Genomic DNA, 27,080 nt, shown 5'->3' with positions numbered 1-27,080 from the left:
TTCTCTTAAGCCCCAAAAAGAAAAATAATGGAAAAAAGTTTCGAAAAGTGTTGCTATTTTCATTGCTAGCTTCTCATTTTAGATAGTGTATATTTACAACGAAGGGGTGCACGTGCACCGGTGCACCCCCCTAAATCCGGCCCTTATCACACTCACTACACTGCTGGGAACTCGTGCTCACTAATTTTATTGGGGGCGGAGGCGCGGTGGCTCAGTGGTAGAGCGTTCACCTCCGATGCTTGGGGTCCCTGGTTCGATCCCAGCTCGCGCCGTGTAGACTTTGTGGTCGACAAACACCATGCTCGTGGGTGTCTCGGGGTTCTCCCGGTTATTCCCACTTTCTTCATTCCACCATTCATTCATTTCTCATCATTACCGTCTCCTTTAGCTTAACCGGCATAATCGTGGGACGTAAAACTTAAAGATTTCATTTCATTTTAATTTTAATTTCATTGGGATACACGTTTATTGAGTTTGGGCTCACTACACTCAATAAAGCTCGGGTTTACTAATCTGAGCTAGAGTAAGGGTCACTACCATTAATGACCTCGCGTTCAATGACGTCAATAGGGCTTGTAATGAGTTCATTACTTTCAATGGGGAAAGCGTTCAATATTTTCGTTAAGGCTTGCTCTTACTCAAGCTCGGGCTCATATCCTTCAATGAGGTTCGCGTTTACTCGGTCTCGGTCTCACATCTTCCAGTGAGGTTCACTCTCACTAGGCTCCTTGGAGATCACGCACCCTAATCTATTTCGAGCGAGCACGCGATTAGTTAGGTTCGGGGACACTAATCTTAATTAGACTCTTGCTCACTCGCGCGTGCTATCTTCCGTCAACTGGGCTCGAGCTCACTCATCAATGGGGCTCAAACTCACTGACACCAGTGTGTATTAATGTGGGCTCGGGTTCCATATTTTCAGTGGGGTTTGCGCTACTTATTCTCGTTGAGGCTTGAGCTTTCTTGGTCTTGACTCACATTCTTTAATGAGGTCCGAACTCACTAGGCTCCTTGGAATTCATGCTCTCTAGTCTCCTTCGGTCACGCACTTGCTTGGATTCGGGCACACTAATCTCGATTGGACTCGTGCTTACTTGTGTTGGCTCACTTCCGTCAGCTGGGCTCGATCTCAGTACCATCAATATAACTCGAGCTCGCTGATACCAGCGCGGTTTTCAATAATGTGGGCTCAGGTTCATTACCTTTAGTGTGCTCGTGCTCATTATTCTCCTTGAAGCTCGAGCTTATTTGGCCCCGGGCTCATATCTTTCAATCAGGCTTGCACTAACTAGGTTCCTTGGAGCTCGTGCTCTCTGATCTCTTTCAGGCAAGCGCTTACTTGGGCTTAGACTTCAACACTCAGTGGGACTCGAGCTCACTGGCGTTAGTAGGGCTTGTACTCATTTTTGCTTGGGCTCACATCCTTCATTCAGGCTCGTATTTAGTTAGGTTCTGGTTCAGACTTCACATCCTTTAATGAGACTTGCAGTTATTAGCCTCCAAGCACTCGCGCTTACGAATTTTGTTCGGGCACATTTTCCGCGAACTAAACCCGAAATATAGTAGAAACACGTAAAAACAAGAAGATTTGAGCAATCTCAACCTAAAAAAATAAAGCCCAAACAATGAAGAAACAGTACAAGGAAAAACAATCAATGCGTTCCGGATTCTGTGACTTCTGAGGGCTGCAATTAGAATTATCACTAACATTTCCTATCAATATTCATAAAACGACAACAATGAGTGGATGATAACATTAATATAAATTTATTATAATATAGCAATTTACCCTGCGTATTTGTAGTGTTAAAATTAGTAATATTTTTGTCTCTATGTAGTTTCAACAATCAAATGAAGTTAGAATATGCTCCGAGTATACAAAAAATATATGCTAAAAGCAGAAGTCGCGATTTCCTCTCTTCCGCGTGACGCCACACTTCCAGCGACCAATGCCAGTTCGAATCACATATTTAGCAGCCCCTGGGTCGAGGATAGAATTGAAAATGGACGCATCTCCTTAAAAAAGTTTTTTTTTTTTTTTTTTTTGAAAGCACAATACTGGGGATTCTGGATTGAAGACCTGTGCAAGGATTTAACAAGGTTTTTCCTGTTCTTTACCTAGTCAAATGTGATGTGAAGATATACGAAAAGGTCGGCAGTAAAGTTAATTATTGCATGGAAAAATTAGGCAGTTGCACTTTATCTCTCCGCATGGAAACTAAATTTGTGGTTTAGTGTTTGAAACTCGGAATTTTGTTTGGACTAAAGTGATGGCTAGCTCGTGATGGCTAAAATGATCTTGTATGATGATATTAACATGCAGTTCTAAAATGTAAATTCTGTTTCCCTAGAAACTGCGATCACATCCATTTATCATGTGAACTACGGGTCCTACGCGTATAAGTCAGGGGAAGGGATATTAAAAAAAAAAAAAAAAAAACAATTTGATATGGTTGTCGCAACAAAAAGGGCTTGCGCCTTGTGAGCGCAAGCTTAATCCCAATATATTTAGTAACATTTCGACCATGTAATTCAATAGAAACATACTTCACCAAAACTACAGTTTCTTCTGATGTAACAAAGATACTGCTCCTAATATGCATAAAATTTAAAATATATTCTAGCTTGTCTGCAGTAAATTTGAATAAAATATTTAAGATTCCCATTTACGATCTATATTTATTTTGAAAACCTGGTGCAGGTATACTTTGTGGGTGCACCAGGTATTTTCTGGCAACAGAATTTCTTTTCGATAGTTCGTGGACATTATTCAATCCTGTTAAAAGAGAAAATATAACAAACATATTTAATACCGTATTTACTATTTTCGTCTGGAAGTTTTTTTTTTTTTTTTAAATTCTTTTGATTTTAGTTCTGTCTGATCCGTGATGTTGACATTATTTACGTCTTTGTAACTCAGGTGAATTTGTGGGGACTATGAATAATATGAAGATTAGACAGATAAGTTAGTTTAGATTAGACTAGGTTAGAATAAGTTTGGCTAGTTGTAGGTTACGTTCTACTATGTGTGCTTATGTATATTACTTTTCTTGTATCAACTATGTCTGTGATAAAAATATAAAATAAAAGACATAGCAAAGTAAAAGATGCTCCGTGCATAGAGTGCAGGTAGATAAAATGTGTGTAAATCCTGCCACCGGAGTTACTGTTAAAGACACAAAGCTAAAATAAAATACAGTAAATATGAAACATTCTAGCCCACTAACCACCTGTTAAGTAGTTGCATAAAGAAAACTGATTACGAATACTGATGTCTGTTCAATGTCAGTCTGTTATTAATGATAATGATTCTCAAATGTCAACAGTTTATTATTATTATTATTATTTAAAATGTCATGATTCAGTTAAAGATTTTGTTTGTTTTCGAAGAAGGGAAATATTGAATACATGTTGCCAGATTTTCTGTTAAAACCTGAAATCAAATATCATAACTTGTAGACACATCAATATGCAAGATGTCTTTTTTTCTGTTTTTTATTTGCCTTAAGTCAATATTGTTCAGTATGTAATTATAGTATTTGTATAAACTCATAAAATGTTTCCTTCAATAAAATGTTGAAGTCATAATCTGACAATTTTCCTTTTAAGTAAAATTGGGAATTAGAGTGTGTATTAAGCTATAAAAAATATACAGTAAAACCTAGATATAGTCAAAGTGCAAAATATATAAGCACTATCATAGGCAAGGATGTTATAAATAGAGAATCTGCCCATATGTATCTTCATCCTATTAAATCAATGAAGCCAAAAAAGAACCGAACATCGCCACGTCTGATTGGCTACTTTCGTTTCTGCCACGTCTGATTGGCTACTTTCGTTTCCGCCATGATTGTTGGCTCAAAGCATTGCGATCCTATTGGGCGGAGTGGGCAGAGTAGGGGTGGCGAAACTGTGACGTATGGCTTCAAGATTTTGTTGTAAGGGCAGATCCTCTATTTTATAAGATTCTTGATCATAGGTATTTTTAACTTTCAGTGTAAAGTAAGATTACACGAGTTTCAAGTATGAAAAGATTTTCTTGGTGTGACCGACGTAAGATACGACCGAATACTGTGAAGGATTTTTTTCAGTTTTTTTTTTCATTTCATTTTTTCTGTCCATTGCGCAAAATTCTAGTTAGAAGTTGTGGATTTTTTGGGTAGTATTCTTACACACACACACACACACACACACACACACACATATATATATATATATATATATATATATATATATATATATATATATATATATATATATTTCAGTTCAGTAGTCATCATTGCCAAATCAGCTAGGGGTTTGGCATTCTGCGTCGGTGGTTTGTGGTTCGCAACTCTTCTCACGACGGGTTGCGGATAGCAGACTGCAAACCTGGATACCGTGCTTCGAGTTGTGATGGAAGATACTCTGGAACCATCTTCTTTGGGCTAAATTTGAGTTCCATTTTCCCCGGTCTGGTGAATGAATTAGTGATTGTTGCTATCATACCTGCAGGGGTCCCCGTAGGTGTCGCGGCAACCAGTCAGTAATACATTTTCACAGTGCATAGTCCTAAGGAAAGTGAATATCATCACACTATCCACAACACCTATTCACAATCACTTTATATTTATTTACTTATTCATTTATAAAATTATTTTTTGTGTGAAACATGCACTTTACAGATTTCGGTAAATTATATCTTGCTGTACTACAAACAAAAACGAGCCTGGAGCTATTTTACTCGGAACGCAGACTATTGCAACATACGATATTCTGCAGTTTGTATTTGTAACTGTTGTCGAGAGATGCTTCAGTAGTAATTTCACTTGTGGCAACTACCAACTCGCCGTTTGTCGGCCCATAGCAGTATCACTCTGTGTGCGGGGGGGGGGGACTAGAAGGGCCAAAAATTTGATCAAGGGGGCCTAGTCCCCTTGGCCTTCTCTTGGCTCCGCCACTGGATTGAATGCAATAATATGGCCCCAGCAATACTTACAGCTGAGAGTACAATATTATATGGTTAAAAATATAGCTGGATCAATAAAATGTATTGCTGTCGCAGTCATTTTTATGATGGTAACAATGTCAATTATGGTACTTGTAATTATAAAGCTACCACATAATTGGAAATACGAAGACCATCACAAGATACAGTGAAACCTGTCTATATTGGCCATCATCGGTTCCATCGAAAAGTGGCCAACTTAGACAGGTGGCCAACTTAAACAGAAAATAAGTGTGATTTGTATTACTTGATTGTAAAATTTTAATAAGCAGTGGCACGACAGCTAAAATAATGTATATAGAGTTATCATAAAAATATACAGTACTAGAAAATATTATTATAGTATGCAAGAGCGCCGATTTCTCTGTATTTTTTTTTTTTTTTTTGGGAGGGGCATTCAGATGCAGAAGGTATATATATGAAGATTTTAAGACAAATTGCACTCAAATAATACCAAATATTGTACACTTATAAATAAAATAGGGGCCACATGAGCTTTGGGGGCCCGGGCCCCCTCAGTCCCCCAGGATCGGCGCTCTTGATAGTATGTTTAATATATATGCATACCTTTCTCTTCCTGAAAACTAGTCTGGTATATTGGATTATTCGGATTGAAAACACAATAACACAAACAACCATGAAATAGAAGTGTATGTACGCAGTTTATTGAAATTGATATTATAACACACTGAGTTATTCAAATTGAAAACAAGAAAAGCTAAGTTATAAATTGAGAAATTCATATGCAATTTATATGACTTCTTTTAAGTTGTTACTGAATGGTGGTTCATTCTAGACATATTTGCTTTATTCTTTTTGGCAGATATGCACATTCTAATATTGTAGTTAACTACCTCTTGTTAATGAGCTAGAAGTGTTTCCCTCGGAGCAAAAGATGTTTTGAGAAAATCTTGAGGGAATTCATATCTCAAAACCTCCGCTACCTTTTGACATACAGTCAATCAGGTGCCAATAAATGACAATTGAGCTTTAACCTTGAGAATTTTCCGGAATTACTAAAGCTTCCCACTGATGAAAGGAGCCGATATAGTTAATGGTTTTACCAAAACAGACAGGGTAAACAAATACGTACAACCATTTCCTGAATTCCTGTACGTGCTTTTTCTTATTCACATCTTCCTTCACCACCCTTTTATGAGGGTAGTGTTCTGGCCATTGACCTCCAAGAACAAATCGTGCGAATCTATGCTTCTTTGTGTCCAGTCACAAATATAGAACATATGCCTCTCATATGGGAATTCGAAAGAGTTAAAAAAAATAACAAAACTGTGTTTTTCGTGGCCAAGATACGCAGGTAAATTTATCATTATCATCATATGGTAAACATTGCTTCAGTGTGGCCAACTTCCAAGAAAGACAGGTGGCCAACTTATAGAGTAGTAACGAATATCTTATGGGAAAATGCAGGTTCAAGACGAACTAGGCCAAGATAAGCAGGTGGCCAACTTAGAGAGGTGGCCAAGTTGACAGGTTTCACTGTATTATAATTACAAGTACCTTAATTGACATAGTTGTTACCGTCATAAAACTGAATGCGACAGCAATACATTTTGTTGATTCAGCTATATTTTAAACCATATGATATTGTCCTCCCAACTATGTGTTGCTTGAGCCATATTACTGCGTTCAACCATACACCCTTGTGAACTTGCCTCCCCCCCATCTCTAGGTACGTACAAACGATTTCCGCATATCAATAAAAAGTACTTCGTTTGTACCGGTTTGTACCGCAAATGTTTTTGTTTGTACTGTACTGCAGTATGAGAAATTAATAAAACAAAGTGGGGCCAAGTTCACGCAGCCCCCACAATGTTCTAGGATCGATTTAATTGGCTCATTTGAAATACCTTTGTTTGTACCGGATCGTGCCCTAATTTGTTTCGTTTGTACCGTCTTGAATTACGAAAAATTAACAAAAGAAAATCGGGGCACAGGTAAAGCAGGCCCTCAAATCACGACTTAATACACCGCGTACACATGACTTTTCTATGTCATATGTAAGTACTTGGTTATTGCCGGAGTGTACCAAATGACTTTTAGTTTAACCATAATAGATTATGATAAATTAAGAAAACAAAGTTGGGGGCTGTGTGAACCTGGCCCCCCACCACATTGTAGAACTATTTAATCGGCTCATTTGAAAGATTTTCGTTTGTATCGGATTGTACCGTAGTTTGTTTCCTTTGTACCGTCCTGGATTACGAAAAATTAACGATACAAAATGAGGGCCCAGGCCAAGCAGGCTTATCACAATTTAATACGTCGGGTACACATGACTTTTGTATGTTATATGAAAGTACTTGGTTCGCACTGTATTGTACACCCAACCACAAAAGTATCTCCCCCCTAAGTGCTCTAATTCCATTACTTGGGGTCCAGGACATTTGCAGTTGTGAGAACGCCTAGACAGATGCAACCCAAGTTACACGTAACTTTCTCGGCACTGACAGCAGTTGGTAGACCTGATCCAAGAGTTTATCCAGGTAAAATTGTAAAGTAGGTGACTAACGAAACAGTTCTCCATTCTAACAAGGGAAGTATCAATGAGCTCATATCGAAACGTACCGTAAAATTTCACTCAGAGGAAGGAAGTCCCACAGAGAGACCACACACAAGGAAGCAGCTGCGTTTTTGAAGTGGAGTTAACCAAAATGGCAGATTGAAATGTCGCGCATCCATGTCGACAATCGCACAATACGTTCAGTACCATCCCTTGTAAACTACCTGTTAATAATGAAAAGTCAATAACAACAATGTGAGTACATACTATACCCAAGGGGAAGTCGTACGGTAAGGTGAACCTTGACAGCAGCCATCTTGAAATCTGTCATCTTGATTTCAGGTCAAGTTTTGTAAATAAGAATAGGGCAATATAATACATGATTTTGGGCATGAATTTAAGCAGAAAAACAATGGTAGCAATAGTTTTAAGATACGTCCATTTGGTAAAAAGTTACAGACATATTTATTGTGTATGCTTCCGTGTAAACAACTCCCGAATGATGCAGCTATTGCTATTATTACAATTAGAAATTTCAATATACAAAAATGCCTCAAGTTCTTTTTTCACTTAGAGATAGTCAACTCAGGTAAGTAAACAGAAACAAATGGAAAAGGGAAATGGAGGCCTTGAAAGTAAAACGTAGACAAATTCACCAGTGTTCATGTTTTTAAATCACGCTCGACCCTACTCATAGGAGCTAAATGCGCGGTTCTGGTAAGTTGGAATTATCCGATTCTCGCCACGTAGGAGAAATATAGCAAAAATGAAGTGTCTGTTACTGGCGGTCTTCGTGGCCAAAAGTACTGGTGCAGTGGACTAGTAATTATAATTGCTTTTGGTGTGGGTTCAAATCCGGCCGAAGGAAAGTTTTTTTTATTTTTATATTTTATTTTTAAAATTTTTAAATTACTTTTTTATTAAAATAACATGAAAATAATACTCAAAAATGATTACGTTACCTGTGCAGTTTTGCTATACGAATCCACAGTATAAGTAGTAGTAGTAGGAGAAGGAGGAGCGGGGTAGAAGCCCCTCAGGGCTCGTTTTGTTCCACCTTGACTGTCATGATATAAATTTAACCTCAACTCCTTCTTCATTTTCCTTCTTCTTCAATTCCAACAAAGTGACAATGTTCTTTTATTACTACTATAATACTCAATACATACACCAGAAGGTTTGGACAACCGCAAGCTGCAACCAATCAGAAACGTGTTTTTAGTTTTTATGGCTAGGGTCGAGGGTGAAAAAATATGCTGTTCAAAATATGCTGTCTACAATGCAGTGAGCAGAGTGGATCGGTGGGTCAGAGTGGGTCACGGTGGTTGATGGGTCGCAGTGGGTCACATGCTGTTGACCCACGACCCACTGGCTCACTCAGAAAACTCGATCCATTTGACCCGCTCCAACTCTGGATTTGACACTACATAGAAGATGGAAGACCAAATATTGCATCTAACCATATTTTATTGTTTTACTTCAGGCAAGGGAAGAGCGCGTGAATAATATTTGTGACTTTTACTGTCCCCAATGTTTCTGTTTTTGTCCCTGTTCTTAAAGAGTTAGTGGAAACACTGTAAAAGTGAGTAAAACGCGTAAAAATAGGAAGCAAGGCATTGAGGAAGGTTCGTCAAAGTAGTTAACTTAAAAAAATAATCCAGTGCCCTGAAACACCAGATTCCAATCAATATGAATAGATGCCGTGCTGTGAAAAATCAGGGCCCGAGGCGAGAGCATACGGCAGCGCCTCGGTACATATGAGTTGTCAATTTAAAGTTGACTTTTCTGGACTATCCTTTCTGCATAATACTTTACTATTTTATCATGACTGAAATCAGAAAGTTTCAGCATTATTACACTGGAATCGTAAAAGTGTGTAATTACTGAATTCACTGCAGCTCCATTTTTCCTTCTCCCAGGACAGTGATGTGTTAGAGTTGTGGCTTATGCGTTAGTTTCACAATGTTGGGGACGCGGGTTTGATACCGGCTGTAGCAGTTCAGCAAATTTTTTTTATAATTTGAATACTGATACTTCTGATGTATACTAACATGAAAAATATTCAATTTCTCTGGGTCTAAGAGTTGAGATGACTTCCTTTCAGGTGAAATGCCAACAACACAAAGTTACGACATTCGCCTGTATCAGCTAACAAATATTTCTATCTCATTTCTTGTCATAAAATGATAATTCTATCTGTAAATCCATAAACGTAATGATATTGCGTTCATGTGTAAACCTAAAAAACATCTGACGTACTGTATATCTTTTCTGTTCCTATGAATACCTTCGACTGTTACTTTTCCTTCCTTATGTGGTAATAATAATAATAATAATAATAATAATAATAATAATAATAATAATAATAATAATAATAATAATAATAATAATAAAGGAATAACAATTACAAATTACCGTATACCAATAACATAAACATTATCTTCCCATTCAGAAAAACTAATAATTGCCACGACGGGATTTGAACCCAGGTACCTGGAATGGGAGTTTCCTGCTTTCACATTTTTTTAAACAAATCGCCCCAACCGGAGTATTGTTCGCCACTGGCACCTCATGTCCTTTCGACGTATTCCAAATACTACAAGGACACGAAAACAGAAATACTGAGGACAGTTAAAATTCCGACCTTGCTCTTCAGAGGAATTCGAACCCCTAATGGATTGCGCCTCATGATCAGAAGCCGAACGCCCGAGATCACTCGGCTAGTGCCACCGGCTCAATTTGCCACAAATTCCTCATATGAATATAAGAAAATAAACTAGTAGTTATGGAACATAAACATAGAACTGTCTATTTCTACACGTGTTGATACAATTCAAAGAATGTGAAAATAATTTCTGTCGTATTTTCTTCTTTGGAAATTAGAAGTTATGGTAAAGACGAAATGTAATGTAAATCGGGACCATTCCTGCAACCGATGAGCAGCGCCGTAACTTAGATTTTTCTGAGGAGGTCAAGCATTAATAAGCTTATTTGGGTCCCCTAGAAAAAGTTGTTTTTTCTAATTCTTGGGCCCTCTCTTTCCAACTTTCTCTTGATCTTTATGGCCCCCCGGAGCCTGTAGGCCGGAACGGCAAGGTCTGCGGTCCCGTTAGTTGCTCCCTGGACCCATTCCATACATAACAAAATTGTTGATAAATCTCAAAGCCATATGAATAAATATTATTTCTAGAGCCCCTAATAGTAGACATTTTTACTGAAATGCCTCCATGACTCATTTTTGTTCTATTTACCTTATGTGTGCTGTTTTGTTCATGTAATGTAGCGACCCTATTTGATGCTTCATTTCTAATTTCATGTTCGTATCGTATATGGAGTAAGAAAATTTTGTCTGAAAATGGGCCCTCTCCAACGGCGGGAGCTTCCCTGGGGGCAGTTGCCCCCTACAAGTTACGACTCTGCCGATGACGTAGCTTCAACTTGAAGAACGTTTCGTGATATTTTCCTCATTGAGGAACGTCCATATAACTTGTTTCCGAGTTAAACAAGAAAATCTCGAGTAAGTCATTAAGACACTCACACAAGTTGCTTATATTTCCTTGTTTATATTTTTATTTATATTTTGTTTATATTTATTTATTTTTGTTATATTTTAGTATCTTGTTTATATTTTTCCATGAAACGATTTAACTAGGTATTAGTTTGGGTGGAAGGTTAGGTGGTGCAGTAGGTGAGTAGTTAGCGCATTGAACATCTATTCGGTAGACACGGGTTCGAATCCCGGCCAGGCTGAACGTTTTTAAGTGTTCCTGTTACAATTTCAATTTCAGTGCATACTCAGTGTGACAAGCAAGATGATTTCTTCCCTAGAAAGAAAAAGATGTTGAAATAAGGAGACTTGGAGAAGGTCTGTCAATGGAGACAGTGATTTACAAACTTATTTCCAGCAGTTGTTCTAGATTTTATATTTTCGTTTACTTTCAAGCATTTTCTGATTCATGTGTGATCAGTATTTTTATTTTTTTGAATATACACCGGTGTACAGTATATAAAGAAATAATACATTACATACACAGCAATATTGAGATTAACATATGATGTTCATTGGACAACACGCTCTGAACCAGAGAGATTGATCTCAGAATGGAGAAATGTTTCGTGCGTCATCTACTCACATTTTCAATTGGATAAAGACTTGACTCAGTGCTACCAACTGCTGTCAGTGCCGAGAAAAGTTACCTGTAAGTTGGGTTGCATTTGTCTAGGCGTTCTCACAACTGAAAATGACCTGGAGCTCAAGTAATGGAATTATATCACTTAGGAGGAGGATATACTTTTGTGAGTGGGTGTACCACAACGAGTTTAAGTTTAACCATAATATATTATGATAAATTAAGAAAACAAAATTGGGGGGCTGTGTGAACCTGGCGCCCTCACCACGTTGTACAAACGATTTAGTTGGCTCATTTGTTGGACCAAAAATTTGTTCACACCAGTAGGGTGCTTCAACTTAAGTTTCATATTACGTATTTTTATATATTTTGACCAATAGTATATATTTCCGTGGGTTCTACACACACACACACACACACACACACACACACACACACACACACACATATATATATATATATATATATATATATATATATATATATATATATATATATATATATATATATATATATAACTTAAAATTTTGCGTTTACTGAAATTTTAATTTTTAAAAAATAAACTCTCCAACTGTGCAAGGCTTGCATCTAGATTCAACTTTGTCATAGTAAGACTACCCATGCCTTTGGATTGATTATTTTAACAAAAGAAACACTGACCAAAGCTTAAAAACCACTTTATTTTAAATTATAACTTGTAATTGTTTCGGATATCTAACATATCCTTCTTCAGACACTATCGACAATAAATGAAAATACAGTCATATATATAGTCATTGTTATAAAAAAGTTTAAATTCTTTTAACAGACATATATATATATATATATAGTTATTGTTATACTTTTTTCTTTTTTCTTCTATTTGCTGAGGCCTTCAGCCAATCCCGTAAGTCTTCTTGATCACTTTCCAACTAATCACGTTCCGCCATTTTTGGTTCTTATAAGGGCCTTTTCTTCTGCTTCTTCTTGTCTATGCTATTCAAACTTTCTTGCCATAATTCATTAATAAGTAAGCCTCCTGTCCAGTTCATCAGTTTATCTCTTCCTACCTTCTTTATCCAATTTGCTTCTTTCCACTTCCTTTTTATTATTCTTTTCTTTATCTCCAATACTTCTGTCTTATCCCAATTAATTCCGTGATTCGTCTCCTTAACATGTTTGTATATGGCATTGGCATCTTTCTTCTTCTTAACATCATCATGTTGTTTTATGCTTTCTTAAATTCTCTTTCCTGTCTCTCCTATATATGACATATTGGAGTCCTCACACCATACCCTGTAAATGACCCCTTCTTCCTCTTCATTAATCTTTTTAGTTCCTTTTCTATTCTTCTTCTTTATTGATCTTAATAAATTTTCTCCACTCTTTCTATAAGTTCTGACCCCTCATTTCTTCAATAAATTCTTCAGTTTCTCCGTTTCTTCTCCCATACTTTCTACACCATGCCATTTTCCACTTTCATCCTCTTCATTCTTCTTCCTCCCTCTCTTCCTCTTCCTGCGTTTTTCTTCCTTCTCTAACTCCTTCTTGCTGTAACCGTTCTTCTCTAATTGTCTGTAGAATTTCTGTATGCTCTCCTTCCTTCCTTCCTCTTCGTCCTCCAGCATTTCTATTCTTCTTATCATATTTGTTATGAAATTTCTCTTTGTACTCCTATCCACGTCGCTCCTCTCATGGCAGTACACCCCCGCTGAGCACTCTTTCTGGCACATCGTACGTAACCAGCTCATCTTCTTGTTTTATTATGGTCATGTCTAAAAAGTTTATTCTTCCATTTTCTTTCAACTCCATGTCCAAGCTTATGAATTTTTCTTTATCTTCTACACTATCTTTGAAGTTATCTAATTGTCTCCTAGTTCCTTTCCACAAGCCTAGACAATCATCCACATACATACAAAACATGATCAAGTTCTTACCCCTTCTTCTTTCACTTTTTTCCCCATTTGTTCATAATTATTTCTGCCAGTACTGGGCTCAGCCTCGAACCTATACTGATTCCTTTCTTATTTTTACCACTTTCTCCCCTATCATACAATAACTGTTTTCCCATATTATCTTCAAAGCCTTAACTACCTTCTCTTTTGCCCATCCTTTTTATACTTTTACTTCCCATTTCTTCCTCTATGACATTTATTATTGTTTCTCTACTAAGGCTGGGGAACATAGCCTTAACATCAAGACTAAATATAAGTTTTCTGCCTCCACTAAGATCCACTCTCCTTGACACTTCCTTGGCTTCTTCTGTGTTCTTCACTCTGAACGATTCTTGTCCTTCTGTTATGCTTTCAAAAATCTCCTTCAACTCCTTCTCTAGTGGCTCCCAGTAGTTCTCTCTACAGTCTAGCACGGGAAAGCATTACAAATTATAATTTAAAATAAAGTGGGTTTTAAGCTTTGGTCTGTGTTTCTTTTGTAAAAAAAAATTGTCATATCTATCTTTTCGTTTATTTACCGAAAGAGAAACATCTCACTCTTTTTTTTTATTTGTCAAACCATGTTTCGCAGAATTTTCGCCGATAACAAAAGAAGTATAAGAAGAAACAAGTAAAAATCTTCCCTCCGGGGTACATTAGCAGCGCCCTTTATTCTCAACTCTAGAGGAAGACAGATCACGTACCTGACAGGCGACTGGCCAGGAAATTCCTAAAATGAAGTCTATTTGATTGTTATCGGAGGTCGGACGGGAAAAAAGATGAAAGCAAATCCTGCAATTTAAGTTAAAACTGTATGCTAGTGTGCTTCCAGAAATTTACTGCAAGAGTTCGTTCCAAGAAACTGGCGACAAGGGCAATATCATGGTAGGCAACCTAAGCTTTCAAAGAACTTCGCTTGTTCAATTGAATGACAGGAGGACAGTACTCTAGTATTGCAGTTGCAAAACGCACGTGTTCTGTATTGACCGTCGAAGTTAAAAATGGCTCCGCTTGCCTCAACTTTATCCGCGAAATTAAGGTCGTGGTGGTGTTGTGCCAAGTGCGTGATTAAAAAAATTGGATGTTCAGTGAAATCTCAGATAGAACAACATGTACAAAGTGCACTCCATGCAAAAAATAAAAATTTGCGAACTGCAAAAGAACACGTACTCTTGACAGAAATGCATCAAGATACTTCAGTGAGTGAGTTTTTCAAAGACTTGTGCCAAGCAATGATAGCAGCAAACATTCCTTGGAACAAAGTTCAAGTGCCAAAATATCGTGTTTTTCTGGAGAAGTACTGCGGGTGTCGAATTCCTGACGAATCCACTGTTCGAAAGTGTTATCTCGAAGTTTGTTATAGGGAAGCTATACTTAGATACCATTAGGGCAGAAATAGGTAGTTCATATATTTGGATTTCTGTGTACGAAACAACAGACGTTTTGGGACGTTATGTAGCAAATTTAGTGATTGGAAAGTTAAGTGAAGATGCTCCATCTAATTCCTATCTCAGTGGAGGCCGGAGGATTGTGGTTTCGGGTGTTGCAGTAGGAACGATAAGAGACAGAAGATATAAAGTGGACTCATTGACTAATCAGCATAACTTTAGATGCAATTGCTATGTGACATGTTAAATTAAATGAAATTCTGTTTTTAAAAAATAAAAAATGCAGAACATTTTATCTGATTAATCATCTTAATTAATTAGTAAGTTCATTCTCCTCACTTTGATTGGATCAAATCTGTCTAATACATGCTGGTTGAACTCTGGTATTCTTATTGTCAGGTTTTTTTCGATGGAAAGCATAACCAATGGTGATAACCTTTCTTGAGACATTCAATTCCTTGAAAGTGTCAATTCTTTTTCATGTAGAAAAATACTTTTCGTCTTTTGCTGACACCATAGGTACAGTTAATATTAATTTCAGAAGCTTTGTAGATTCACTAAATATTTTTTCTAGATTATTGCGAACGATTCATTCTAGCAAACTCAGTCCCTGACAGTGATCCGAATTCCTCTTCAGCGTTGACTGAAGAGAGTTCGTAACAGAGATTAGTGTTATAAAAAAATGTCCATTGAACACACTTTATTCACAGTTTATCCAGGAAATTTTAAAATAAATTGAGGAAATGTATCTAGTGCAAACAATATTACTGCCATAAAACATCCTGTAAATTTAAACTTTTTTTTCGAACACTCTCCTGAATTGCCCTTTGCTTGTTTTGTCTAAGCCTTAATTACAAATTTTTCCTCAGTTGAAAGCTGGTCAATGTTTTTTGTAAGTTATTTACAGAAGCCATGATATACAATTCATTCAGAATTTGTAGGTTATTTACAGAATTAAAGCACACACAATAAAATTAAATCTAATAAATAAAAACCAAAACAGTGATACCAAAGAGATACTGGTATATGAATTCCGAATGTCACATATTCATACATCAACACACACACATGTGGTAAAAGAAAAAACTACATTCCAAATCATCCGTCTTGGTTGTTACGCAATGCACGATGAACACAATATACTTCCACATGAGGCGAAGCAATGCTTATCAATGTCATATGTTCTGGAAAGGAAACCTCGAAACCCGCCAGATGTAGAATCAGCATGTAAGTTAAAGAACATCAAAACAAACAGCACTGCCAGTTCTACACACAGAAAAGTGTGTTGGGCGGGGTTCGATACGTCTATGCAATATATACCTTTCTTATTCTGCATCCGAAAAGACGATAAGTAATAACTGTCACCTATATGCTTAGCAAAACAATGATAGAACGATTGTTTTTAAGAAAAGAGAGAGTACATGATGAGGCGTAAAATAAAATATTTAGCCTACATCAATTGTTTCTCTGTTAAACAAGTATAGTTCCTTAGGAAAGTCTACAAATGTTAGTCAAGTTTCGAAAGTTTTGGGAGGTCCGGACTCGATGGACCCCCTCGTGGCTACGCCTCTGAGCATTGCTAACTAGTCCCAAATTCAATATGGCGTTCCCCATCATACAGTTTTATGTGGAAATTATCAAGAGTATAAAATGTACTTATTTTATAAAAGAAATATGTATATACTAAAATACTAGGCTATCCACAAAGGGAGGGGGCGATTCTACTGTACATACTAACTTATTAATATTTGAATCACAAATTACTGTAGAAGAAGCCTTCTTATCAATATAAGCTAAGAATTAACTTGTAAATGCGGGTCTACTTTGATTTGTTTTCTGCTCTACTAGATATTTTCTTTCTTATTTTGTAATTCTGCAATCATTTTTTTAATTGTTATTATATTGATTTGCTTCAGTATGGTCCTATAATTTAAAAATATGAATGCATAAAAACAAATTCCATTTGTTAATTGCAAGTGAAATAAAATTTAGAAATCTTATTTAGCGCGAAAAACCTTCTCGTTCATTGGAATCCGTGCTGTGTTGCAGAAGCACTGCAACGACCAGTCCTTTTAACTTCTGAGATAGGGGAAAGAAAACTTAACATTCGCTCCAATTCCCGCGCTGAAGGAATCTGGTCGTTCTATGCTCGCTGCAACACAATATAAATTAGAGACTCTGTGACGGATTATTTTTCGCTTTTTAAAATGGATTAACGGAACGGACAGTTACAGAAGTAAAAAAATATGTTATTTAAAGTGTATATATGCGAATATTAAAAAGTATTTTTCTGTTCTTTACTACTATTGATAAAATATTTTTTTCTTGAAATACTTCGGTCGTTACGCAACGCTGCAACACTAACATTAGCCGCCACGTCCTATCTTATTGTGAGTAAATTGCTGGAACGCACGAATCATTCCACGATTGCTCGCTTTGTAAACGATGGTCTTAAAGTCTTGTGACTGAGAGGAGTTCAGGAAGAAAAAGTCCTTGTTCTTTATACATACAGGGCAGCGTACATGTTAAAAGCGGCTAGAGCACTTACAGTTTTTTACCTTCACTTAATTCATTTCACCTGTATGGCCCATGCTCTTCAGGGTGTTGCTGAAGAGGTGAGAGACAACTTTTGCGAAGTAAATCAACTAGTATCTTCCACGAAAAAAAAAAAAGTTTGTTAAGGCGCCACAACGTGTTGAAGTTTACACAGATCAACTGCCAGACGTGCAACTTCCTCCGGAGCCTGTGCTAACGCGATGGGGCACTTGGATACAGGCAATACATTTCTACAATGAACATTTTCAAAAAAAATTAAGCCTGTTGTTCATTCATTTCCATCGGAGTCTGCTGTGTCAGTTTGTTATTAATGTATATTTCTTTTAGTTTATTTTCAGGTGGCGGTAGAGGAAGCAGTCCAAAATAGTGCAGTGAAGATTTTAATGTATGACAAATGAAAAAAAAAAAAGAAATTTTATCTTATGTATATATGTATTATTCTTTTACAGGATTGTCCGTTTTTTTGTAATAATAATAATAATAATAATAATAATAATAATAATAATAATAATAATAATAATAATAATGAAAATTAAAATATAAAAAAAGAAAAAGAAAAAGATACATAAAAGGGCATGGTTTAAAGTATTAGATGCCATGCTAGAAAAATATGCCTCACCTCAACCTGCTGAGGAATAATAACCGAACAGAAGGGAGAGATAAACGAAAATAAAAGTAAAAGAGAGAAAATAAAGGCAGAGGCAAAGTTGCGACTGCCTTATAGTAAGTCCAAAAGTAATTGGCAATGGCAGAGGGAAGTGGAGGCCTTAAATGAAAAAAAGTGTCAGTTAGCATTGCTCAGAAACTGTTTAATGACTCAAAAGTAGCGTGTGATATCGCATACATAGACAGAAATTTTGGTTGGCTACCTACGAGCATTAAAAAGCCAGAGATTGTTGGGCGGCCTTTTCCGGAATTCATGGAAATCATAGAGGATGCAAAGAACTGCTGCAAGGTGTGTGTGGATATGTAGGAGAAAAAGTTCGATAAAAACTAAATGCAGTGCTGGAAAGAAACCCGGGTTACGATAGCCTATTGGCAGTGTGTGAGACTCTCAGTGGTGAAACAAGAACTCCCCCTGAACCCCCAACTACATCCCATGTTGAAATACGCTCCTGTTACCTCATGTGATGTGGAGATATCATTCTCTGCATACAAGAATATTTTATGCGATCGTAGACAAACTTTTACTTTTGATCGTTTAGAAATGTACCCTGTAACCCATTGTGTAACAACACATAGTTAAACTGCAGGCACATCTTTTGTAAGTACTTTATTTCAAATTTAAAATGTTCATTAGTGGAAATATTCTTCAATATTAGTTCAGCTGGTATTGTTTAAAAGATATAGGACTGCGTTTTCCTGCATGAAATAAATACATATAAAACAATACATTTCGTCTTAAGTTGCTTTTAGTATTTAAATTTGTATATTGCGTATAATTCAAGATTGGGCCGTGGTGACGGATGCGAATTTAGTGTAAAAGGTTCTAGATTTGAAACGGGACCACACCACACCACATGACATTTCTGACGTACAAAAGCCATATGCATTGCTTTTTTCGGAGCTTTCCTGTTTCTCTCTAGCCGATTCACATCTTCCTTCATTCGGGTCTGATTTTTATTATCCTGTAATAGGTCACGTCAGTGACGTATGGCTGTCTCAGCTGTTCAAGCATTTCACTTCATTGGGGGACTTGCATTAAGCAAGATGAAGTGTAGTAGATTTAGTCTGGCAGCCAGTCCATAAGATTTGCAGAGTACCTTGCATTTTGGGGTGACCAAGGTTTTTTGATGCTTTCTTATAGATTTTGATGTGCTGAATCCAAAACTGCCGGGTGCAACTCTGGCACCCTTGAGCATTTCCCACAAAACTCACTAACGATTTCCCCTCCCCCTTTTTATTAAAAAATCGTTGACTTCGAGAAAATTATCTGTAACTTCTACAGTATTTAACGTAGAATAACGGTTCAGACCTTGTTATGCTTCTATTGCAACAGTCTTTCCAACTATGTTAATCATTTGGGCTGCGACGATCAGGAAAGGGAAATAAAATGGGAAATTCTGGAAAATTCCCTCCCAAAGCATCTTTCAGCTCTTAATATCCAAGAGCTGTACCTCGAATCTCCATCCGGAAAGAAAATATTTTTATTTTTTCATGAACTTTCGACACTAGCAAACAATATTAGGGAGGGTACCGCCCTGGCACCCTTGAACATTTCCCACAAAACTCACGATTTCCCACCATTAGTATTTTACCAAAAAATTAATGACTTCTGGGAAATTATCTGTAACTTCTACAGTAATAAACGTAGAATAACGGTCCAGACCTTGTTATGCTTCTATTGGAACAGTCTTTCCAACTATGTTAATCACTTGGGCTGCGATGAACAGAAAAGGGAAATAAACTGGGAAATTTTGGAAAATTCCCTCCCAAAGCATCTTTCAGCTCTTAATATCCAAGAACCGTACATCGAATCTCCATCCGGAAAGAATTTTTTTTTTATTATTTTTTCATGAACTTTCGACACTAGCAAACAATATTAGTTAGGGTGCCGCCCTGGCACCCTTGAACATTTCCCACAAAACTCACAATTTCCCATCATTAGTATTTTACCAAAAAAATCATTGACTTCTGAGAAATTATCTGTAACTTCTACAGTAATTAACGTAAAATAACGGTTCAAACCTTGTTATGCTTCTATTGGAACAGTCTTTCCAACTATGTTAATTACTTGGAGCTGCAATGAACAGGGAATTAAATAAAATGGGAAATTTCGGAAAATTCCCTTCCAAAGCATCTTTCAGCTCTTAAAGTACAAAAGGGAAGGGGTGTATCTCCTTCCGAAAGAAATATTTTTATATTTTCATGAACTTTCTACATTTGAAAATAACCGTACAGACGTGAACTGTAACCGTCTTTTATGAACTTCAATAATTAAAATTTAAAAGGAATTTACATTTGTAGAATTGATAAGTAGCACAATAAATAGTACAATTATCTTCCTCATATAATGTGGGCAGTAGGATATATTTAGTACTTGTATTCGCATTTCGTTTTTAACAATTTAAGTTTAGTTTACGATTCCTCGCTAAAAGTTCATGAATCTTAATGTTTAAATTTTCTTTTATTTTTTCATCGTTATTAATTCTAACGTTCCTCCGTGTATTAATTCAACCTTTTTATATATCTACAGGTAGCAGCCATCACATAGACATAACAGTTTTTAGTGATCATGTGGATGAGTTTACAGCTGACTAGTGCCAAGTGAATAAACTGTTACTGTTTTATGTGTGTTAACACGTTTCAAAATAGTGTTTCATAGTGCTCTTTTTAAAATCATGGCGGATGAAAAGACGTGCATTTTCACATGTCAGGAAACACAAGAGCGGCTTATAACTGGAGGACCAGCTTGAGTTCGATCAATTATGTTGGCAAGTAGTCTTAGACATGACGGACGGTTTATTTCTCTTGAGGAAAATATGCCAGTATACTTTCATAAGTACTGCGTATCAACATATACTTCGCAGTGGAATATCAAGAGAGCCAAAGACAGTCAACTTCAACCTCCTCTGAATCACAGGTGAAACGGATTAGAAGATCAGACGCAAAACCTTTCCATTTTCTTACTGACTGTCTATTCTGTGGAGAGATCTGTTCCGATTCTGATCCAAAAAATCCAAGTCGATGGCGGAGATATCACCTTCCTAGAACGGTCGATTGTCCAGGGCCACCTCAAGAAGCTATCCTCAAAATATGTGATGTTAGAAATGACGAATTATCCGAAGCTGTTCGAGTGCTTGTAAATGGAGCTGTTGGAGATCTACATGCGGCAAACGCTCGTTACCACAACGACTGTTACTATCAATTTTTGCACAGTAAGTCAGCTAAAATTTGTTCACTGAAACGCAGCATAAATAAAGGAAGTGACGGAGATGGAATCAACGCAGTCACGACAGCTTTAAAAGAGGACGCCTCTCGTATTTGGAACTCCATCGAAGTTTATCATCTTTATCAACAGAACGGTGGATCTAGAACTGATCGTCTTGCAATTATAAGAAATGTTCAGGAAAGAATAGGTAAAGACCTTCTAGTATTGTCCTCTCCTGGTGTATCCAGCATTCTTACCTTTAAAAACCAAGCTTCTCTTGCCATGAATATTACCGAAGATGACAACGATGGTGGAGAAACAATAAAAGAACTAAGTACAAAGATAATGAATGAAGTGAAGAAGCCTGATGATAGATTGAAAAGTTACGAAACTACCCTCTTTGAAGACAACATTAAAAATAATGTTAGTGAAACTTTACCTTCCCTATTAGAGATGTTTGGAATTACTGAGCTATCTGCAATACTCATTGTAAACTACCTGCAATATCGTAACTGCAGCATTGACAAAGCAGCCAACTATTCTCCAGATTGCTCTTGCTATGCTTCTGAACAGCAAACGTCTCATTGACGAATTCTATAAGTTTGGAATCACTTGTAGTTACAGTGAGACCCTAAGATTTAAAGCGTCAGCTGCAGCAGAAGCCAGCAAAGCACCAACTTTCCAAGGACTTAATCACTCAACAGACGGATTTGTGCAAGTGGTTGGTGACAACTTCGACACGTCTATTTCACCTCAAAAAGACCTACGTCAAACTCACAGTATGGCTCTGCTGATAACTCATGTGGTGAAGTCATGGAGTTGCACAGTTACAAAATTTGTCGCATTACAAAGGAAGAAATGAAGGAACGTGTGACTAGTGGAGTGCCTGTACACCGGTACACAGGGCCAAAGAGCCACCAATGCCCCAACATTTCTCAGTAAAAGAAGTGCCAACTCTAGCATTACTTGCTTCTCAAGTTTATTCAGTGTACAGAGCACAGAGAATAGATTTCGAGTTTTTAAAGTCGATCATTAGGAGTCCTGAAGTCATTCCTGAATATGGTGGCTACAATACAAGAAAATCAACAGCCATTAAACTAGTGTTAAAAGGAGTTAGCTTGAAAAAATTGGGGTCTCAGGAAGATATAACCAGTGATATAGAACAAGAAGCAACTCACTTTGTAGCTGCGTGCTATGGTGTAGCAAGTGTGAAGTCTATGATAGAAGTTCGTATTAACGTTTGGACGAAAAAAAAACTGCATCTGCTCACACAAGAACCCCACTACATTTGCTCTCTTCCACCGACGTCGGAAGCTTTTAAACTAAATATAAAGCCCGAACATCTACAAATGCTAATTTGGCTGAGTGCAGACAGGGCAGACCCACCAAATGTTGATTCAACTTGTTATGGATGGACACGCGATGAAACAAACAAATCGTTAAGGCCAGTTATGCTTCCTCCAAATGTTGAGCCAGCTCCTGCCGATGAACTTCACCTCATCAAATGTTCCTGTTCGTCAGAAAAACCTTGTTCAACAAGAAGATGTAGTTGTGTAGGTAAACTACCTTGTACAATGTTTTGTAAATGCTTTGATGGTAGATGCTACAACAAACTAAACACGTACACACATAACGACGCTGACGAGAGTGAAGAAAATGGTGAGGCATAATATTACAAATAAACATGACATACTTAAGTCATTATGTAAGTTTATCTTGAATAACCACTTTTTACAGCTAAGTGTGGCTCTTAGAATACCACTAGAACATTCATTCTCTAAGTGTCCGAAACCTCTCGAATTACAGATGCCATTTTAATCAAAATCATAAAAATCCAAGAAAGTTATAATATTTATTTTTTAACATAAGATTTATTAATACACTGATAATAGAAAATTTTGGAACAGTCTAAATACATTACATTCATGCTTAATAAAAATGTCTCGAAATGTTCAAGGGTGCCAGGGCGGTACCCTAACTAATATTGTTTGCTAGTGTCGAAAGTTCATGAAAAAATAATAAAAAAAAATTCTTTCCGGATGGAGATTCGATGTACGGTTCTTGGATATTAAGAGCTGAAAGATGCTTTGGGAGGGAATTTTCCAAAATTTCCCATTTTATTTCCCTTTTCTGTTCATCCCAGCCCAAGTGATTAACATAGTTGGAAAAACTGTTCCAATAGAAGCATAACAAGGTCTGGACCGTTATTCTACGTTTATTACTGTAGAAGTTACAGATAATTTCCCAGAAGTCATTAATTTTTTGGTAAAATACTAATGATGGGAAATTGTGAGTTTTGTGGGAAATGTTCAAGGGTGCCAGGGCGGTACCCTTCCTAATATTGTTTGCTAGTGTCGAAAGTTCCTGAAAAAATAAAAATATTATCTTTCCGGATGGAGATTCGAGGTACAGCTCTTGGATATTAAGAGCTGAAAGATGCTTTGGGAGGGAATTTTCCAAAATTTCCCATTTTATTTCCCTTTTCTGTTCATCGCAGCCCAAGTAATTAACATAGTTGGAAAGACTGTTCCAATAGAAGCATAACAAGGTCTGGACCATTATTCTACGTTTATTACTGTAGAAGTTACAGATAATTTCCCAGAAGTCAATATTTTTTTTGTAAAATACAAATGATGGGAAATTGTGAGTTTTGTGGGAAATGTTCAAGGGTGTCAGGGCGGTACCCTTCCTAATATTGTTTGCTAGTGTGGAAAGTTCATGAAAAAATAAAAATATTTTCTTTCCGGATGGAGATTCGAGGTACGGCTCTTGGATATTAAGAGCTGAAACATGCTTTGGGAGGGAATTTTCCAGAATTTCCCATTTTATTTCCCTTTCCTGATCGTCGCAGCCCAAATGATTAACATAGTTGGAAAGACTGTTGCAATAGAAGCATAACAAGGTCTGAGCTGTTATTCTACGTTAAATACTGTAGAAGTTACAGATAATTTCCCCGAAGTCAACGATTTTTTAATAAAAAGGGCGGAGGGGAAATCGTTAGTGAGTATTGTGGGAAATGCTCAAGGGTGCCAGAGTTGCACCCGGCAGTTTTGGATTCAGCACATCAAAATCTATAAGAAAACATCAAAAAACCTTGGTCACCCCAAAATGCAAGGTTCTCTTGCTCTGCCACCAGACTAATTTTCCTTTTTATTTTCATAATTCGTTTAAATATTGCATACTCATACGTGTGTTAATATTACTTTTTCATAAATATGTAACATATGTAATATTACATATTCTTATATAATGTTACATATTTCTTACATTTTAAGCGATTTTTGTTACATATTTATGTACATATTTAGGGGGTTGATGTTACATAAAACTCCGGACTCTAGTAATTAGGTAGGTACGTGACTTTGTGACTATATGATAGAACCGAGCCTTCTCCTGACGAAAATTCGTAGTCACTGATCGCAAGTAAGGGGTAGGTGTCAAAAAAGGGTCCTATTTTATTGCTCTTTTGGAAGTATAATTTTATTTCAGTAAAAATCGATCTGATGAGAAGTGATAGTTTGGAAAGGTTTCATTCAATGTCTGTAGGATTGCTTACTGCTTTAAAAAATTATACTCACCCATGTCAACAGCCTTCATCATTGCTTTACCAAATTCAATTGCTCCACCAGATTTGAAAGTTAACCTGAATATTGCCTGGCCTGCCCAATTGCCATTTGGTTGAGACGTAACCTTTCCTCTCATATAATTAGCTCCGAACTCGGGTTGCTCTACGCTAACCTACATACAAGGAAAACAAAGATAGTGTAGATATTTTATCTGAATTAAAAAAAAAAAAAGAAATCTTGAAGTTCAACGTTCTACGATTATGCTGATAAGTACTTCAAATTATATGCCAAACTGTCTCTATAAAAATTGTTGCGTGATTACCTTAGGATTCTGAAACATGGATTTTTTGGATAGGGCACATATTAGTTCCTAAGTGAAGTCTTGACCCGACTACGGTAGGTCTTGTAGTTTTGGAGCTATGGGTCCTTAAGTTTCTTTTTCTCATGTTTTCAGCAGCATATAACTTTGAAAGGAAGCATTTGTGCACCCAGGTTGGTCTAAACTTTTTGTCTTATCTTGGTGTCAGGAATCACCTCCCAAGCCTTGTCGGTGTTGTTTTGAAACACCCTGTATATATATACGCTTCAAACTATTGGTATCCTTGTTGTTGGCAGTGAAGGTTTCCATCGGCTAAATTACAAAGTATTTCTGAAATCCAATGTCAAAAATTCATTCGCACATACTTCCAATTAGTGTTTTTAATAGTTATGTAACAAATTACTGTTCTTTCCGCATTTTCGGTCATCGTATGACTTTACAAGCGAGTTACGAGTTCTCTTTCTACATTGTTTATTGATTGCGTCCAATATACGGCGAATGCACGCAGGTTTCTCTCTTCGTAATCTCTCTGTCCTCCTCTGACTCGAATTGGATGTCCCACACTGCAGTCAATTAGCGACCGGCTTAAGTCCAGTGCGTTCTCTTAGTGAGTTTAACTGTCTCTCTAATTGATACACACTACCTACCCAAATTCCAGGGCTGTTCAGAAAGTAACCTACGATTTGTTAAGAAAGAAACACCAAAGTAAATAAGAAGAATATGTACAAAGAGATGATAACCGCTGGGTGCCAAATCTGGGATGAACAACTTTTCATCAATTTTCTGAATGAGTTCACCAGTGACCAGTGATGGCCTGTAACTCCTCTCTTCATCATGAACGTTTGTTCGTCCACTTTTAAATGAACGAACCCATTCATGAGGAACTCCTTCCGTCATCACATTTGGACCATACACGGAACAACGTTTCCGACGAATAGCTACTGCCGAATATTATTTTGCCGTAAGAAAACCGTATAACAGCTCGCACCTCGCACTTGGCGGAGTTTTCCATTGCAGCACACATTTCAAGACGCTACAACAGTGGAACTAGTGATCAGACAACCTTCCCTCTACCACGGCTGGATGCAGACTGATCTTCCGCGCACGTCTACTGCCCTCACTTCTTCACGCACAGTGACCAATCAGAGGTTACTTTTCCGAACGCACCTCGTGCTTTGTAAAGTAGAATGTGCAGTCTTGTAGATATGTAGTTGAGAGTACGTTTAATTTCTTTAGTTTAACGTCCCATAACCATGCCCTTTAAGCTAAAGGAGACGGATAATTAATGAAAATGAGCCATTATAAAATTACTTTTCGTGCTTTCCCGTAATCGAACCCAGGACTACATATACCAAAGGTACAAACGCTAGCTATTTGATCAGCTTGGAGGGTTCAATCTTATTAGTTAGTATCTTTGTTTGCAGTAGTTTGATCATGGAATTGGACCTTTGAAGGTTGAAGACCTCTGTTTTCACAGAAAGATCACGAGTCGTTGTTTCGTATACGTCGTGAGGAAAACAAACTATTTCCTTTCTAGAAGATATTGCAGTAAACTACATTGATTTTGTTCGGACATTAAAGTAAAACCATCGTCAAATGCAACAACAGTGTGTCCAATTAGCAAAAGCTCTTGATCATCTACTGGTTTATTTTCTAACAGTTTTGAAAATTCATGTTAAAATTTTCATTCTCTTTTCTCTTATTTTTGTTACAATGGATCCTATTCAGAAAACCAACAGTCACAGAGAGATTTGGTTAATTAGCTCTTCCCACATTATCACTTGCAGGGGTCCGGTGAGAAAATATACGTAATTCGAACCGGAGTCACA

At 37.0% G+C, this 27,080-nt stretch overlaps 1 protein-coding gene across 1 annotated transcript in view; it reads right to left on the bottom strand.

Moving 5' to 3' along the window:
* Nucleotides 1-27,080, bottom strand: part of LOC145680287 (uncharacterized) — an 83,688-nt gene that overhangs the window by 48,838 nt on the left and 7,770 nt on the right. Inside the window, exon 3 of the mRNA XM_081750646.1 lies at nucleotides 24,945-25,104. Coding sequence (XP_081606772.1) covers nucleotides 24,945-25,104 — 160 coding nt within the window. The remainder of the gene's footprint in view (nucleotides 1-24,944; nucleotides 25,105-27,080) is intronic.

This window comes from Thermobia domestica, chromosome 3 (assembly GCF_964235325.1).
Source record: "Thermobia domestica chromosome 3, izTheDome1.hap1.1, whole genome shotgun sequence".
NCBI lineage: Eukaryota > Metazoa > Arthropoda > Insecta > Zygentoma > Lepismatidae > Thermobia > Thermobia domestica.
This window is presented reverse-complemented; position numbering and strand designations above follow the sequence as displayed.